This window comes from Schistocerca gregaria, chromosome 1, assembly GCF_023897955.1.
Source record: "Schistocerca gregaria isolate iqSchGreg1 chromosome 1, iqSchGreg1.2, whole genome shotgun sequence".
NCBI classification, from domain to species: domain Eukaryota; kingdom Metazoa; phylum Arthropoda; class Insecta; order Orthoptera; family Acrididae; genus Schistocerca; species Schistocerca gregaria.
This window is the reverse complement of record NC_064920.1, coordinates 525853588-525873429: the sequence shown is the minus strand read 5'-3', so window position 1 is coordinate 525873429 and position 19842 is coordinate 525853588. Positions and strand designations below refer to the sequence as shown.

General features: G+C 41.7%; 1 protein-coding gene across 1 annotated transcript in view; it reads right to left on the bottom strand.

The window, feature by feature from the left end:
* LOC126279320 (odorant receptor 2a-like) overlaps positions 1–19842 on the bottom strand; it is a 71557-nt gene that overhangs the window by 3398 nt on the left and 48317 nt on the right. The window contains exons 5-6 of the mRNA XM_049979671.1: positions 14185–14298; positions 10810–10965 (exon numbers count right to left, since the gene is read on the bottom strand). Of these exons, the coding sequence (XP_049835628.1) occupies positions 10810–10965; positions 14185–14298 (270 nt within the window). The remainder of the gene's footprint in view (positions 1–10809; positions 10966–14184; positions 14299–19842) is intronic.

Sequence of the window (19842 nt, the reverse complement as noted above, 5' to 3'; positions counted from 1 at the left end):
GTGTTAAGGTTCTCTTTGTTCTCACTTCTGCTACATCTCATTCCTTTCGTCTTTCTTCGACTTACTCTCAATCCATTTTCTGTACTCTATCAGATTCTTCATTCCATTCAGCATATTCGTAATTCTTCTTCACTTTCACTCAGGACAGCAATGTCATAAGTGAATCGTGTAATTGATATCCTTTTACCTTGAATTTTGATTCTACTCCTGAAACTTTCTTTTATTTCCATCATTGCTTCTTCAGTGTACAGATGCAACAATAGGAGCGAAAGACTACATCCCTGACTTACTCCCTTTTTAATCTGAGCACTTCGTTCTTGGCTGTCCACTCATATTATTCCCTCTTTTATATTGTACGTATTGTGTATTACCCGTCTCTCCCAATTGCTTACCCCAATTTTTTTCAGAATTTCGAACAACTTGCGAATTTTACGTTGTCGAACTCTTTTTCCACGTCGACAAATCGTATGACCGTGTCTTGATTTTACTTTAGTCTTCCTACCATTATCAACTGCTTCGTCAGAATTGCTTCTCTCGTGCCTTTACCTTCCCTAAAGCCAAATTGATCGTCATGTAACATATTATCAATTTCCTTTTCCATTCTTCTATATATTACCCTTGTAATCGACTTGGATGCATGAGCTGTGAAGCCGATTGTGCGATAATTGTCGCACTAGTCAATCCTGCAGTCTCCGGAATTGTGTGGATGATATGTTTCCGAAAGTTAGATGTTATGTCGCCGGAATCATACATTCTACACACTAACATGAATAGTCGTTTTATTGCCACATCCCCCAATGACTTAATGAATTCTGATGTAGTGTTATCAATCCCTTCTGCTTTATTTTTTCTTAAGTCTCCAAAGCTCTTTTAAAATCTGATTGTAATACTAGATCCCATACCTCTTCTAAATCGATTCTTGTTCCTTCTTCCATCACATTAGACTAATATTCTCCCTCACAAAGGCCTTCAATGTACTATTTCCACCTATCCGCTCTCTCCTCCACATTTAACAATGGAATTTCCTTTGCACTCTTAATTTTACCACCCGTGCCTTTAATTTCATTGACGGTCGTTTTGACTTTCCTACATGTTGAGTCAGTCCTTACGACAATCATTTCTTTGTCGATTTCTTCACATTTTTCATGCAGCCACTTTGGGCTTGCTGCCTGCACTTCCTATTCGTTTCATTCTTCAACGACTTGTATTTCTGTATTCCTGAATTTCTCAGAACATTTTTGTACGTTCGTCTTTCATCAGTTAACTGAAGTATTTATTCTGTTAACCACGGTTTCTTCGCAGTTACCATCTTCGTACCAATGTTTTTCTTTTCAGCTTCTCAAATTTCCTTTTAGTATATGTCCATTCCTCTTCAAGTGTTATGCCTACTGAGCTGTTCGTTATTACTGTGTCTAGTCTTAGAGCACTTGAAGCGTATCTCTTCATTCTTTAGTACTCGCGTATCCCACTTCTTTGCGTATTGATTCTTCCTGACTAATCACTTAAAATTCAGCCTATTTTTCATCACTACTGTATTGTGATCTGAGTCTGTATCTTCTCCTGGGTACTCCTTACAATCCAACATCTGATTTCGGAATCTCTATCAGACGATGATGTGATCTACCTGAAATCTTCCGGTATCACCCGGTCTTTTCCATGTATACCTCCTCGTCTTGTGATTCTTGAACAAAGTATTAGCTGTTACTAGCTGAAATTTATTACAGAACTCAATTAGTCTTTCTACTCCCTCATTTCTTGTCACAGGCCAATAATCTCGTGTAACCTTTTCTTCTACTCCCTCCCCCACAGCTGCATTCCAGTCCCCCATGACTACTACATTTTCATCTCCCTTTACGTACTATATTACCCTTTCAGTATCCTCATACACTTTCTTTATCTCTTTATCATCAGCTTGCGACGTCGGCATGTATACCTGAACTATTTTTGTCGGTGTTGGTTTGAGGTCGATTCCGATAAAAACAACTCTATGTTCTGCGGATGAACATGTCGTGTAGATACATGTTGTGTGCCTTCCGCATCCTCCTGCCGTTGATTATTGCTGATTCTTCTTCCTTTAGGTGAATTTTCCCACCCGAAGGACAAGAAGTGCCCTGAGCCACTGTCTGCTCTTCCGCCGTCGTTGATAAGACCGTTGGCAGAATGAGGGTGACTTCTTATGTCGAAGCCTTCGGCCGTCAGTGCTGATTATTAACCAAAATTTAAGCGGTGGCGGGTTTCAAACTCGGGACATAGGACGTTTTGAATACTAATCAAGATCGCTGCCCCTTAAACGATTATTAAGAAATAATACAGGGGGCAATCAAAACGTTTCGATATCAGGGTGTTCCTGCAGCTTATATGCACCGCAACGAGACTCCGAAGCGGTTGTATACGCTCCTACATCTAGGCAAGGGATTAGTCTGGAATTTCTGTCTTTACGACGTGCTTGTTGTACATTCGGAAATGAGAACTTGTCGACATTATTACCAAATAGGTCGAGACAGGACCAACGTACTGCCACTCTTCTGGGCTGACGAAGGACAAACACCGGTATACATCCATCGCAGAGTGAGGGATGTGTACTGGACAGTTTGTCTGTAGCAAAACAACTTCGACCAGGAGTGCTGGTGGTTCATGATAACGGACGTACCCTCATCGCAGATGTTGCAAGCAGAAGTTACGCCAACTCAAGTATGAGGTAGTCGAGAGAGTGCTGCTCTCTCCCCATACAATTTTCTCGCCTTCAGCCCTACAAAAAAGCCATTGAAGGGTCAGCGATACCTGTGCAGCAGGTAATTACGGACTTCTGCTCAAATCAGGATACGGTATCTTGAAACCGGTGCGTCGGTGGGATGATTGCCTCAAGGCCGACGGCCACTTTGCCAGATTTCCATACCGATGCTCGACTGTACGGCCTTCGTACGGAAAGTTTTTGATTTTCTCTTTATGGATGAAAACAGTATATGAGTGTCGTGTAAGAGTAAGAGCAGTGGCTTTTTTTTAAAAGCAGTTCCTTGCACACTCACCCGCATACCCACAGACTGACACCAACTCTCCTACACAACTGTAATCACAAAAATACACACACACACACACACACACACACACACACACACACACACACACATACATGCGCGCACACCCACAAACCCACACACCCACCCACACACCCGCACACACGCACAATCATATATTTCCTGGCCTTATTCTATGTCTTAATGGGATATGACTGGTAAAATGGATTTGGCAATGTTATTGGTCCGACACGTTGAGATTTCTTTAGCTAAGCGAAGAAGGATTTCCCATTGTGACGATGGGAGCATAGTTCTAGAGTCATAGCCACAAATGCAATGATCGTCACCTTCCATAACATTTGAAATAAAGTTGGAGTGGTTAGCATTACAATTTTCTGGTTATGGTACTGTGTCGTAGTGTAAAAAGTCCACAGTAAAAATGGTATCATCAGTGATAGTTACTTACAATATACCGCTTTACCGTACCCAGAAAACTTTCATATCAAGTGACTCTGTCCACGGAAGCCTAAGATATTATAAAAATTTGGATCATCATGAGGCAGTTCTTCAAGTTCCCTGCAGAGTCGTGACACATATTTCGACACAGTCCCTCCCATGTTTAGTTTCTGTGACTGTATCTACGTCCGATGTCTACAAATCATTTCCTTCTCCCTGTTTTTGTGTTCCAGTCGCAAATAGTCTAGACGAAAGTTTGTTCAAAAAATGGCTCTGAGCACTATGGGACTCAACTGCTGTGGTTATTAGTCCCCTAGAACTTAGAACTACTTAAACTTAACTAACCTAAGGACATCACACACATCCATGCCCGAGGCAAAATTCGAACCTGCGACCGTAGCAGTCGCACGGTTCCGGACTGCGCGCCTAGAACCGCGAGACCACCGCGGCCGGCACGAAAGTTTGTTGGCAAGCCTCTGTATGAGCTCAAATCTCTCTAATTTTAATTTAGTGGTTTTTTCGCTAGATGCACGTAGCAGGAGGGAGTATATTTGTTTACTTTTCTGGGAACTCGCACTCTCAGAAACAGATAGTAAACCGCACAGCGGTGCACAACACCTCGCTTGTAGCGTCTGCCACTAGAACTCGATGAGCATATTTCGTAACTTATTGGCAAGATGCTTCAGACGTCTTGGATGATCTGTCTTTGGTCTTGCAGAATCAAATCCCTCGCTTTCTGTGCATTACTGCGTCTGACGACAGCTGACGGGCTCTCATCGCCAGTCACTGTTGGCCCGATTTTGAAGTGATTATACCAGTCGTGACACAGCGTGTGAGCTAAAGTACTAAGTTCAAGCACTTGCTCCAACTTTTGGTGCGTGTCTCCTGTGTTCATTTCAAGTTCAAAACAACAAAACTTTACACAGGCATGCAACTCATTCAGGTCAGCGTACTACCTCATATATACGAGTATAGGGTCTTATAAATAAACTTTTGCTTCTTAAAAAGGCCCCATGAAAAACGAGTGATCAGAGGAAATGAAATTTTGTGAAAACATTTACGAGTATAAGAACACGCAAATGAGAAACAACGAATAAATCATTGAGAGAAACACTGTTCACTTTCCACATAAGAGTTTAACATTTGCTAATAGCGCACCATGTTTACGTTCGAGTATGGAAGCGTTGTTCATAACAACCATTTGCATTAACGACAACATGAAACTGAATGAGACATTGCTCTACTGCCATCCGAAACATGTCATGTGTGTTGTTGGCTACTTCCCTCGCTACACTCATCTTCAACCTCCAAAATGTATTAGTGTCCCGCTGATAAACTCTGTAATTCGGGTTAGCCTACAGTCATAAATCACACTATTTCAAATGTGGTGATCTTGTTGGCCACACTGTTTGGAACGATTGGCCAATGATTCAGTTTTCTTCAAACGTGCTACGGAGTAACCCAGTAACTTCACGAGCAATGTGAGCCCCATCGTGCATCAAAACAAATCGGTCAAAACCACGTACAGCAGGGATCACATGTTGGCGAAGCAGATAACAGAGACGTATGCCATTCACGTTGTATGCCCTTGGTCCTTGCGGTCCGAGTTTCTTCCGCTTCGCTCAGCCGGTACCTGCCCCTGACTGCAGGTCATGACACTAAGACTACCAACAATACAAATTCTACAGCGCACAGTCTGAACATCATTCCTATAAATTTGGGTACCCGTACAGTAAATAGTTTTCCATTTACACTGGCTCAAGAAGGTAAAGTTTAATTACAATCATTCTGTACATAGGCTCCAATAGGTATAAGTGTAGATATTTCTATTGGAGACTGAGGATGATGTACTGTACAATATTATAGCAGTATTTACGTCATTTGCAGAAGAATAAGTATATTTATTAGGAGTAGTATGGTTTTAGGTTGGTTAGTACCATTACAAACCTGTGGCACGAGGAAGCCGTTAATGCTTATTTTCCCTTTTCCAACATGTCAGGTGCAGAATTGTGGTCACATGAAAGGAAAAGGTTGACCTATGCTAAAGGCTTAGTTCACTTTGTGTTGTAGCCATGCCCATGGACAAAACATCAGTTAGTAAATTACATGGGAACCCTGTTTGGTGCACTACACTCAGCTGGCGGCTACACGGGTAGCGGAGGCTGTGTGTCGTGGACTGGGCGGTTTTTTAGGTTAGAAGGCCTCGGGAAAGTACGGGGTGGGCTGCAATCTCAAAGGGTGCATGGCAAATACAGGACGTGCTTGGATCAAGGAACAGTCGGAATTGTAGTTGTAAACTGTTGTAGTTGTGCTGGGAAACTCCCTGAGCTTCAAGCTCTAATAGAAAGCACACAAGCTGAAATCGTTATAGGTACAGAAAGCTGGCTAAAGCCTGAAATAAGTTCTGCAGAAATTTTTACGAAGTCGCAGACGGTGTTCAGGAAAGATAGATTAGGCAGAATTGGTGGTGGAGTGTTTGTGTCTGTCAGTAGTGGTTTATCTTATAGTGAAGTCGAAGTAGATACTCCGTGCGAATCGGTATGGGTGGGGGTTATACTTAACAGCCGAACTAAGTTAATAATTGGCTCCTTCTACCGACCCCCCAGACTCCGATGATATAGTTGCTGAACAGTTTAGAGAAAGTTTGAGTCTCGTAACAAATAAATACCCCACTCATACGGTTATAGTTGGTGGGGACTTCAACCTACCCTCGGTATGTTGGCAAAAATACTTGTTCAAAACCGGTGGTAGGCAGGAAACGTCTTCCGAGATTGTCCTAAATGCTTTCTCCGAAAATTATTTCGAGCAGTTAGTCCACGAACCCACGGGAATTGTTAATGGTGGCGAAAACACACTTGACCTCTTGGCCACAAACAATCCATAGCTGATAGAGAGCATCATGACTGATACAGGCATTAGTGATCACAAGGTCATTGTAGCTAGGCTAAATGCCGTTTCTTCCAAATCCACCAGAAACAAAGGCAAAATAATTTTATTTAAAAAAGCGGATAAAGTGTCACAAGAAGCCTTCCTAAGAGACAATCTACATTCCTTCCGAACTGACTATGCGAATGTAGACGAGATGTGGCTCAAATTCAAAGATACAGCAGCAAGAGCAACAGAGAGATTCAAACTACATAAATTGGTAAGAGATGGAACGGATCCCCCGTGGTACACAAAACAGGTCCGAACCCTGTTGCAAAGGCAACGGAAAAAGCATGCGAAGTTCAGAAGAAATCGAAATCCTGAAGATTGGCTAAAATTTAGAGACGCGCGAAATTTGGCACGGACTTCAATGCGAGATGCCTTTGGTAGGTTCCACAACGAAACATTGTCTCGAAATTTCGTAGAAAATCCGAAGAAATTCTGGTCGTATGTAAAGTACACAAGCGGCAAAACGCAGTCAATACTTTCGCTGCGCACTGCCTATGGTACTGTTACCGACGACTGTGCCGCTAAAACGGAGTTATTGAACGCAGTCTTCCGAAAGTTCTTCACTAGGGAAGACGAATGGAATATTCCAGAATTTGATACATGAACAGCTGTTAGCCTGAGTTTCTTAGAAGTAGATACCTTAGGGGTTGCGAAGCAACTCAAATCGCTTGATACGGGAAATTCCTCAGGTCCAGATTGTATACCGATTAGGTTCCTTACAGATTACGCTGGTACTATAGCTCCCTACTTAGCAAACATATACAACCGCTCGTTCACCGTTAGATCTGTACCTACAGATTGGAACTCATGTGGATCATCTCACACTTTTCGTTATTTAGCGTCAACTGCCACCTGACACACCATACAGCAATCTTTTCTAAATCGCTTTGGAGCTGATACTGGTCTTCGGATGACCTTACTAGACGGTAAATTACAGCATCATCTGCGAACAGTCTAAGAGAACTGCTCAGATTGTCACCCAGGTCATTTATATAGATCAGGAACAGTAGAGGTCCTAGGACGCTTCCCTGGGGAACACCTGATATCACTTCTGTTTTACTCGATGATTTGCCGTCTATTACTACGAACTACGACCTTCCTGACAGGAAATCACAAATCTAGTCGCACAACTGAGACGATACCCCATAGCTCCGCAGCTTGATTAGAAGTCGCTTGTGAGGAACGGTGTCAAAAGCTTTCCGGAAATCTAGAAATACGGAATCAACTTGAGATCCCCTGTCGATAGCGGCCATTACTTAGTGCGAATAAAGAGCTAGCTGCGTTGCACAAGAGCGATGTTTTCTGAAGCCATGCTGATTACGTGTCAATAGATCGTTCCCTTCGAGGTGATTCATAATGTTTGAATACAATATATGCTCCAAACCCCTACTGCAAACCGACGTCAATGATATATTTCTGTAGTTAAATGGATTACTCCTACTACCCTTCTTGAACACTGGTGCGACCAGCGCAATTTTCCAATCTGTAGGTACAGATCTATCGGTGAGCGAGCGGTTGTATATGAGTGCTAAGTAGGGAGCTATAGTATCGGCGTAATCTGAAAGGAACCTAATCGGTATACAATCTGGACCTGAAGAATTTCCCGTATCAAGCGATTTGAGTTGCTTCGCAACCCCTAAGGTATCTACTTCTAAGAAACTCATGCTAGCAGATGTTCGTGTTTCAAATTCTGGAATATTCCATTCGTCTTCCCTGGTGAAGGTATTTCGGAAAACTGCGTTCAATAACTCCGCTTTAGCGGCAAAGTCGTCGATAACAGTAGCATCGTCACTGCGCAGCGAAGGTATTGACTGCGTCTTGCCGCTTGTGTACTTTACATACGACCAGAATTTCTTCGGATTTTCTACGAAATTTCGAGACAAGACAATGTTTCGTTGTGGAACCTATTAAAGGCATCTCGCATCGAAGTACGTGCCAAATTTCGCGCGTCTGTAAATTTTAGCCCATCTTCGGGATTTCGCGTTCTTCTGAAATTCGCATGCTTTTTCCGTTGCCTCTGCAACAGCGTTCGGACCTTTTTTGTGTACCACGGGGGATCCGTTCCATCTCTTACCAATTTATGAGGTATGAATATCTCAATTGCTCTTGCTACTATATCTTTGAATTTGAGCCACATCTCGTCTACATTCGCATAGTCAGTTCGGAAGGAATGGAAATTGTCTTTTAGGAAGGCTTCTAGTGGCACTTTATCCGCTTTTTTAAATAAAATTATTTTGCCTTTGTTTCTGATGGATTTGGAAGAAATGGTATTGAGCCTAGCTACAATGACCTTGTGATCACTAATCCCTGTATCAGTCATGATGCTCTCTATCAGCTCTGGATTGTTTGTGGCCAAGAGGTCAAGTGTGTTTTCGCAGCCATTTACAATTCGCGTGGGTTCGTGGACTAACTGCTGGAAATAATTTTCGAAGAATGCATTTAGGACAATCTCGGAAGACGTTTTCTGCCTACCACCGGTTTTGAACAAGTATTTTTGCCAACATACCGAGGGTAGGTTGAAGTCCCCACCAACTATAACCGTATGAGTGGGGTATTTATTTGTTACGAGACTCAAACTTTCTCTGAACTGTTCCGCAACTGTATCATCGGAGTCTTGGGGTCGGTAGAAGGAGCCAATTATTAACTTAATTCGGCTGTTAAGTATAACCTCCACCCACACCAATTCGCACGGAGTATCTACTTCGACTTCACTACAAAGTAAACCACTACTGACAGACACAAACACTCCACCACCAATTCTGCCTAATCTATCTTTCCTGAAGACCGTCTGAGACTTCGTAAAAATTTCTGCAGAACTTATTTCAGGCTTTAGCCAGCTTTCTGTACCTATAACGATTTCAGCTTGTGTGCTTTCTATTAGCGCTTGAAGCTCAGGGACTTTTCCAGCGCAACTACAACAATTTACAACTATAATTCCGACTGTTCCTTGATCCAAGCACGTCCTGTAATTGCCAAGCACCCTTTGACATTGCAGCCCATCCCGCACTTTCCCGAGGCCTTCTAACCTAAAAAACCGCCCAGTCCACGCCACATAGCCTCCGCTACCCGTGTAGCCGCCAGCTGAGTGTAGTGAACTCCTGACCTATTAAGCGGAACCCGAAACCCCACCACCCTATGGCGCAAGTCAAGGAATCTGCAGCCAATACGGTCGCAAAACCGTCTGAGCCTCTGATTCAGACCCTCCACCCGGCTCTGCAGCAAAGGTCCGCAGTCGGTTCTGTCAACGATGCTGCAGATGGTGAGCTCTGCCTTCATCTCGTAAGCAATACCGGCAGCCTTCACCAAATCAGATAGCCGCTGGAATCCAGAGAGAATTCCTCAGATCCAAAGCGACACACGTCATTAGTGCCGACATGTGCCACCACCTGCAGCTGGCTGCACCCTGTGCTCTTCATGGCATCCGGAAGGACCCTTTCCACATCAGGAATGCCTCCTCCCGGAATCACACGGAGTGCACACTGGATTTCTTCCCCTCCTTAGCCGCCGTATCCCTAAGGGGCCCCATTACGCGCCTAACATTGGAGCTCCCAACTACGACTTAGAAGATGCAACAAGTCCACTAAAGAAACAGCTTGTACTACACTCGTTCGTCCTCTGTTAGAATATTGCTGCGCGGTGTGGGATCCTTACCAGGTGGGATTGACGGAGGACATCGAAAGGGTGCAAAAAAGAGCAGCTCGTTTTGTGTTTTCACGTAATAGGGGAGAGAGTGTAGCAGATATGATACGCGAGTTGGAATGGAAGTCATTACAGCAAAGACGTTTTTCGTCGCGGCGAGATGTATTTACGAAATTTCAATCAACTTTCTCTTCCGAATGCGAAAATATTTTGTTGAGCCCAACCTACATAGGTAGGGATGATCATCAAAATATAAGAGAAATCAGAGTTCGATCAGAGAGGTTTAGATGTTCGCTTTTCCCGCGCGCTGTTCGGGAGTGGAATGCAAGAGAGATAGTATGATTTTGGTTCGATGAACCCTCTGCCAAGCACTTGAATGTGAATTGCAGAGTAATCATGTAGATGTTGATGCAGAGAAAAAACAACCAACACACTCACGTGTGTACATATTAAGGTACCAGATATAAAAATATATGCTGGTATACCCGTTACGACCTGTATTATTCCCATAAGAAGTGAGTAGGCAACATTCATTCTGATTTATTGTTAGAGCCTGACCTTCTAATATGTAAGGAGACTTGGTACACATCTCCGAAGGTTCGCCTTTATGGTGGAATTTATGGAACGTACGGTGTAAAGGTAAAGGAATGATTGACCATCAAACTATTCAGTTGTGCAAGGAACGGAAATCTTAAGTGCCACGCATGTAAAGTCGCCTGACAAGCTTACTTCTGCGCAAGAGTGAGTGAGACTCTTGACCACTGACCTGCACCAGCATCTGCTTGGACAGCTTGCACGTCTTGCCTACAGTGATCTCGAGAGGTCTCGCAGCCACCGTTATGAAGACCAGGAGGCTCCTCTTGAAGCGGGCGTCGCAGTCTGCCCAGTCACAGCTGGCGGCCGAGTTGACCAGCTTCTCACTCTGGAACACACACATCTTTATAAAGGGCACTCCAAAGTTGCTTGTCTGACTAACAATTACATAGTAAGCAAAACTATTGTCGCACTGTATATTAGTTTCATGTCAATTCATGTAAGTTTCGCTGCTACTTGCAGTCAACTAATTCACGAAGTTACGTACTGTCATGAAAAAGAAAAGGAGTGTGCGGATGATTTAAAAATGTCACGTAATCAGTATTTTGTGCTGGGAGCTACTACATCACGAGTTATTCCATTAGAACACACGCTTTTTTTCGTAATGGTGATGACACTACTATGTATTCACCATTACGTATTTTCAGAATGAGATTTTCACTCTGCAGCGGAGTGTGCGCTGATATGAAACTTCCTGGCAGATTAAAACTGTGTGCTCGACCGAGACTCGAACTCGGGACCTTTGCCTTTCGCGGGCAAGTGCTCTACCATATGAGCCACCGAAGCATGACTCACAGCAGCTACTCACAGCTTTACTTCCTCCAGTATCTCGTCTCCTACCTTCCAAACTTTACAGAAACTCTCCTGCGAACCTTGCAGAACTAGCACTCCTGAAAGAAAGGATCATATCAGCGCACACTCCGCTGCAGAGTAAAAATCTCATTCTGGAAACCTCCCCCAGGCTGTGGCTAAGCCATGTCTCCGCAATATCCTTTCTTTCAGGAGTGCTAGTTCTGCAAGGTTCGCAGGAGAGCTTCTGTAAAGTTTGGAAGGTAGGAGACGAGATACTGGCAGAAGTTAAACTGTGAGTACCGGGCGTGAGTCGTGCATCGGTAGCTCAGATGGTAGAGCACTTGCCCGCGAAAGGCAAAGATCCCGAGTTCGAGTCTCGGTCGGGCACACAGTTTTAATCTGCCAGGAAGTTTCATTACGTATTTTATTTAAAAGCAGCAGATGTGCCCATTAAATGTTTTATTTTGTTTACGAGTGTTTGTTTCAACTAAGAATAACTAACGAGATAGACGGGAGCAGTAGTACGCAAAGTGCGTAAACTAAATAAAAGAACATAAAATTCCGTTCAAAATTTGATGTATAAATATAATAAAACTAAAAACTATGAATTATTATTAGTATAAAATTTGATATTATCGTAATTTAAGCGCAGCACTAAAGAAGAAAGTACGTACTAATAACTAAAAACAGTACATTTGCGGTGAATATATCATTGTTACTTGGAAGCAAATTCTGGTGAAAGCACGTGTCATTGACGGAAGTATCAAATTTCGCCGTATTTTATTGATAGTCTTAAGTGTGTAGTCATACTTGGTTGAGTCATCACGGCGTCTAAGTGGAAACAAGTATTCAAATGAAATGCATGCAGTGCAATCTTTCCATATCCAAAATGTACGGGTATTTTCGCTATAAACAGTTGCACACGCTGGTTTTCTCCTAATGTCGAAGCACAAAACAGCTGCTTCTGTCATTCTTTCTTTCTGTGCTGATCTATTAGTACTGTAAGGTCCTCACGTAATTTTCGTTACCATACACCTTCTTAACTGACAACATTCAGTTTAGTGAATTCTTTTTATGATTTGTAAAAATTTTCGGTTAGATCTTTTTTATGCTGTAAATTTGATTTACTATTTGATGTAACCCTCCTTCACAGCGTGTAGCAGTCAATTTTTGCGTGTATACCTGAATTCAGCTTAGTTTATCACTAATAAATATCAGTATCTAGTATGCCGCACTCAATTTCAATGTGTTTTGAAACAGAACTGCTTTGAAAGGATCAATTACGGTTTGTCTTCTAAGGTAGGACACTTGATGACAGGTTGCCACAAAGCATTAAATTATTTCTCACATGTTTCTTAATAACTAGAATGCTGATCTCCTCTAGTCTCAATAGCTGAAATTGCAGACACTGTACTCAAACAAAATGCAATTTTTAATCATGATGATCATTCCTTGTAAACTGATTCAGACTAATGATATCGAAAAATCTTACTGACACATTTAATGCAGATTTCTCTAGTCCTCTAATGACAAAAATCCCTGCAAGAGTTTGAGTTGGAGTCAGAACTTCTCATCACACTATGCAGAAACTAAAGTGTTTAAATGAATGAGTTCCACGAAGTTTTTGACTGTTTTCAAAAATGGCAGTATGTTTATTGCTTGTTCATCGATTTCAAACGTTTCTGTAAATTCTGAGTCCTGTCTTCATACATTCGAGGGATATTCGGAAAGTAAGTTCTCATCGGTCAAGGAATGGAAACCACTGTGAAAATCTAATAAAGCTTTGCACATATGTGTTGGACAGTGTCTCCAGTATCCCTGTCGGTTGTGTCTCTTCGCTCTTTTCTGTTCTGAGCGCCTAGTGAACACATAAAGACGCGTGGAAAATGGTGACTGGCTCCACGAATGAGGTCCTGGTCAGAGATTTCGCCTGATGTTATGCAGCCCACATTACAGAACTGTCATACGGTTCCTACTTCGTGACTATTCTAGGGCGCGATCGGCAGAAGCTGTGAAAATGCTCCTGCAGTGTTTTAGATGGGAAGTGTTTGATCACCCGCACTACAGCCGGTAATTGGCTACCTCCGTGTTTCATCTCTGCTCACATTAACTACTGGCTGTGAAGACAACGTTTTCGCACAGAAAACGAGCTATAGATGAGCGCAGAGAATTGGTGGGAAGCACAGGCGGCTGCCTTCTATGACGAGCGTATTGGAAAGTTGGTATAACGGTGCGACAGATGTCCTAGCTAGAGCGACGACTATGTAGAGAAGTATCTGGAAGGTGAAGCCAACTGTCGCAAATAAAACATTTCTGATTTTCACTGTAGTTCCCATTTCACGACTGATCGGAACTTACTTCCTGGACAAACCTTGTATTTTGTAGGTGACTTTTTGTTGTTCTGGAGCTAAAAGCTATACCTCAAGTACTGAATTTTGGGAAACTTGGTTTAGCTTTTAATTAACAGTTCGTAATACTAACGCTAATGGAAGGTGCATGGATGACAGTAGAAAACGTGTGGGAGAAACATGGATGAGCATAGCTGAAGACCATGTAGAAGAGTGTGGAGGAGGCCTTCGATTGTCTAACGGCTGATGATGATGATGATGATGACGATGGTGGTGAATACTCAGATTGCCATCAACAATTGCCATGTCATCTTCAGAGTAATGATATTACTAATGGAAATGTATAAGTCAATTTTGATTTGTATAACGTGTGCATTACACAGAGTCCATGCAGTAGTTGCACTCACCTGATCAGTTAACATCTGCCCGGCAATGCAGTACAGGCCGGTTTCATACAGTATAGGAGGGATCGTCATCAGTGGCTTCAGCGCCTTTGTTATATGCCCGTCTCTCTGCAACACCTACAGGGCTGATAATATTAAAATTTCTAGCAAAGCAGTAAATGATACTACAAGGATACTGACTAAATAAAATATTGACTGAATAAAACAGTAGATTAATGAAAAAAGATCCTCCATCAGTTAACTTTCGCCTCTAGCCAGACACCTAACAAAAGTTCAATGTATTTTCTTACTCCATTTTCAAATGAATGCATTCATATTTTATTTGCCGCATTCGTTTCTGAAATTAAAAAAGTCACACCAGAAAACTAAGGCTTCTGCAAATTAAAAAAAAAATAGCCGAGATACAACACGATCAAGTACTTAGCAACAAATATGCGACTTCTAATTAAAAGCGTTGCAATCAAGATAATCTTGTCAGTACTGTATTGAGTCATCTATCTGTTATGTGGTTAGTAGTAATTAGTAAGTGAAATCGAAGTAAGCGGAAGTATTAGCAAAAATGAATTACAAATTAAATCCATTTTCAAAGTGAAGCCATTGGGAACCAACACAAATTTCCATTTTCAAGACAGGTAGATTGTTAAGATGTTATGACACACGTTAAAATGAGAAAATATCACTTTTTCCAGTGTAGAATACCTTCTTCCGTTTCAGGGTTCAGGACGATGCATGACCGAGAAACTATGACTTAGTTGTCGCCAGGTTATATATCTAGTTTTAGAAATATATGCTGTAGAATTTTACTTGCAATGATATTCTGTAACTGAAGAATTAACGCTGTATTCCCAATGATTTTGATATTTTTTACAGCACTTCATTATGTAGAACCAGAAACATTTATATATACTGCGCAAAGGACAACCTCAAGTCTAGCAACAAAAAAATTTGTAGAAAATGGTGAAAAAAGCTTAGGGCGGTTTCTTGGGCGCACTTCCTCATATGGTTATGAAATGAGTCACTAGACTGAAGTACCGATTAAAAACATTATGTGTTCCTAGTTACACTATCTTCTAGGTACAAAACTCTCCCCTAGTATGGTTTTAATAAAATTATACTCCAGCGAGAGGGAAGTCGACAGGGGCAGACTGTCCATCGCTGCCAATGTTCCACCATAAAATGCGTACCAGCACACACACATACACTGCAGTGTTCTAGCTGCAGTACAGATGACGAATTCGGAGCATCCATCTGTTCTAAATTTATTTCACATTACTCTGATGTACCTGGAGCACTGAGATGCCTGGAACGTTAAAGTATTAGCAAGATAAATAAGAGTCACTTAGCTGATCATTGCAATATCCGTTGTGTCAATAAAGTAATTTTTACTGTTGGATAGCTGTATCTTTGTTACATTGTAGTTACTTTGTTTAGATCAAAGCTCTGTACTATGTAAGTAAAGTTATAAAAGACATACTCGATTTAGACTTGTCTAAAATGCAAATATAGAGCGGAAATATTCAGGGTGTCCGGGAAAAAGGTTCCAATATTTACAGAGGATGTAACATGAATCACGGGAAGAAAAATTATTCCTACGAACACTTGCTGTAAGCCTCGTATCTTTGGAGTTGATCTGCATTTGTACAAGGAGCATATATTACACGCCGAGCACTTTGTCATAGGCAAATGAGGATACACGTAGGTACTAGACTTTTATGGAGCACACCGTGGTTGTTTTGGTATCAAGACCGTACCCAGCACAATAGCACATACAACTGTATGTAGTGTATCTATCAGGTAAGTTAATTTCAGCTGGTGTGCCAGCAGTGTTCGTACGGCGCATCGTTCGCTGTGACACAACAGTGCACTACTGAAATTTCTTACTGTGCCCCTTACTGGACCTATAATTCCCAGTTCATCCACTTAAAGCATATAAGTGAAATATGTCTAAAAATTAAAACCTGATCTGCCAATAGCACATTAAATGAGTTTTCTTTTTCCCAGTTAGAACGAGAAGACAGTAGGTGCACAAGGTCAGTTCTAGGACAGCTGATGCAAATCCTCCCTCATCTCTATAGTTATGTTAAGTGTTTGTTCATGTCTCACTGCTGTCCCTTTTATTGTTTCGGAACAAAGGGACATTGTTCTGTAATTCCTCTGTGTTCTGTAATGAGTTTTTCCATGACCTCCTCATCTTTGTTCTGAAACACAGATCTATTGCTGTATAATACCCTCATTGTTCAGTTAAGTGGTTTTTCACAACATATATCTCCCCAGCCTCCTGTGCTTCTCAGCTCTGGAACAACGGATATTCTTTCCCAAGGTCGCCCGTATGACAAAGACCAATTGTGCTATGTTAAAATGGCGGGAAAATTATATTTTGGTGGATAACTAAAAAAATTGTTGGAAATTCAGTATTATCCCAATTCCTCTACAGGATTTTCCTCCCAAACCTATGTTGTTACTGTCTATTATTCTAAGTATAAACTGCCAGGGAAAAAATCCGAGATGGCACATTGCCATGCTAGATTTCAAGATTGCTGACCTGCAATACTAGTGCAGCCTGCATTGTTGCCACACTTCCTGGTGTTCCTCCTGAGACAAAGGATGTTTGTTACCCCTATTGTTCCAAGCCTATGGTTCTGGGACAAAGGACAAGGTCACCTCTCTCTCCCTTTATTAGTCTTAAGAAAAGAATGTCTTTGTTCTTCCTTGAGATCCAACCCTATCCATGACACAAGAGATGGCAGTCTCATCCCACATTTAACATTTTTTTTCTCCAAGTTATTATTCACTCAGAGATGGATAGATAGTTTATGGTCACTTCTAGAATTCCTGTTTACTGCTTCTCCAAACTCCAGTTCCTGTAATCTGTAATCTTTCCACTTGCACTCTGTCTTTCACATCACACTGGGAGGAAGAGGTCCCTCCATGCCACTACCCTCACCCCCCCCCCCCCCTCGCATCACACCACCCCTATGAGCGTCCATGCCTCTCTGCACCATACAGGAGGGCAGGGCTGGGTTGCTGGTGATGTGAGGCAACATTGGCTGTCGTTGCTGCTGCAGCACACCTCTTCAGGCAATAGTCATTGTGGCTACAGCCGATTCAAGTGCAGTGTGCATTTGATGTTCAAGTGCAGAAGTCCATACTTCAACGCACTTCTAGTGTAGTGTAAATGCCCCCCTCGAGACAGAAAAGTTTAGGCAATGAAGAAGTCTGCGTCTATTGTAAAAAAGAGGAAGACTTTATTCAGATGTGTACACACCTGTGTACAACGACAAAAAATAAAGTGTAAAAACACCCATTGTTATAGAAAAAGATTCGTGCAATGGAGATGCAACTGCACATTAGAAACAATTTTATTTGTCTATATGATAGGTTAGAATTAAAGAAAAATATGACTATGATTTCAGGAAGACATTTATTTGTTTTTTATTACAAAAACACGTTTTACATGTTAGATAAATCACTTGACATTACTATATACATCACAGATGCGAAATTGTGTGTGTGGGTATGTGTCTTGTTTTTGATGAAACAGCTGGATGAATTTGGAAGAAATTTGGAAGTGTATTAACTAACAACCTGAATTAATACAAATGCTACCTTTTATTCCGAAAACTGATGCGCAACCTGTATGCATCAAGACTGTTCTGTGGCACCAGGTTATGCATCGCAGAGCTGAGGAGGAGTGTCATGCTGGCTACGATTATCACCACCGGAGCCAAAGGATAGACGGTGTTGATAACATGAATTCAAATCATCCCACGAACGTGGCCTTTCCAGTTCAAGCGGTTCCAGTTTTTTTTGAAAGGGGCCTTCTCGATCTCTGTAAATAAGATTCAAGAACAAAACTTGAAAGTGGCAGGTATCTATCCAGGCACGCCAGGTTTTTCCACTGGTAACTCTACACTGGCTGCTCATGTGTACAGAGAGCACAAATCTCCAACCATTTGCAGAGAATACGAAGCCTGTGAACGTTGTTTGTAGGCACATATTGCAGTAGGTTTCTGCCTCTCCATACACATCAAAACAATTATGATCTTTTCTGAGCTAGGCATGTTGCAAATTTACTGCTCGGTCGTGTAAAAATTTTTGTTTAAGAAGGCGAGTGATATGTGCGTGACATGCGCCCTGTCTGCTTCTCCTATAGTCTCAAATCTAGTAGCATGATTTTTTCTAAGTCACAAAGTTTGCACCAAGTTGCTCGCGCCTCAGATCCTGTAAGGGGCAACTTTTTAATGGCGCATACTTGTTTCGTGGATAGTATAATTTGACAGTAATATTTTGTTATCAATAACTGTTTAATCACAGGTAACACTGCTGAAGAATAATAAGAATAAGAGCCATTGTATTCAAGAATAAGTTTCTCACTGGGTGCAGAGGAAAGAACATCAAAAGGAAAACTGATTCAAACGCCCAAGGCCCTACCATTGCCAAGCGCATCGGATGGAATCCTTCTGTACATAATTCAAACGTTGATTGGACTTTCAACGGTTGGTTCCCAGCAGAAAGTGTGGCATAAGTAGCTACAACAGTGAAAAATGCGGAAAACGCACAGTAGCGGCTTAACAAAGATAAAAGTCATGATACACTCCAGGAATATATAGCTACTGGGAAAGGACTATTTTAAAACCTTGCAGGCTACGGCTTCGACTGTTTATTAAAAAATAAACTATTAGCTATACTGCTTGAGGTACCACTTACAAACGTCGGCCTGGTTAAATTTGTCAAAACGTTTTCTGTCCTAAGATTTCATGGAGTGTTCTTGTGGAATACTCTACTAGATAATGTATGGAAATCTAATGAATAACAGTTCCTTATTTAGAAGTTGTGGGAGGACCCGGAATGCAGAGGATGGCTAATGTTAGAAGAAGAACACGAAACAGTGTTATCATCGTGATTCGTTTGGCAATTTACTACTTTCAGAATAATTACACAGCTACTTTGCTGGTAAGCATATTTTTCACAATTTTCAGTACTACCAAAAATTCAGTACATACCTCTGCCAAGATCTATGTCTCATGTTCATCCTGACAGCTCCAGTTCCTCAATTGAGCTTGAGGAGTGAGGTTAGCCACTTTGACTTTAAATGGTCGAGCGCTGCTCTTAAGCACGGTTTACTTCTCACCAATTGACATGAGCAAAGGAGGTTGGAGTATTGTACTGACAGGCTTAGAAATACAGAACATAATTCCAAATATGATTCCATGAAACTGCAATACACAACTGCGAAATGGTGAACTTTTGCATCTTCCTCATGCCGCAAGTGACACTGACGATAATCTAAACGATTGTTTAAACTGGGGTGTACCAGATTTGGAGTCACGTGTGAATGTCAACACATTTAAAACAGAAAAAAGAACAACCGAGAATGTAGTAGATATTATACAGAAAAATTCAGTAGGCTCACTTACAGGTTTCTCAAAGGATCGAATAATGCAAAAAGACCCAAATATAATTTAAATTTACATGTCAGCTCATTTAACTGCCCGTTAGTACAACTCGAGTCGAGTACAATATTGCAACGAATTCATTTCTGAACAACAAACAGATTCATACTATTTACGGATTCTATCCTTCACTACGTCCAGGATAAAAAATTGTGGAGATGGGAAGCAGTGTGATTTACGCACAATGACTGCTCGGTCATTAGATCAT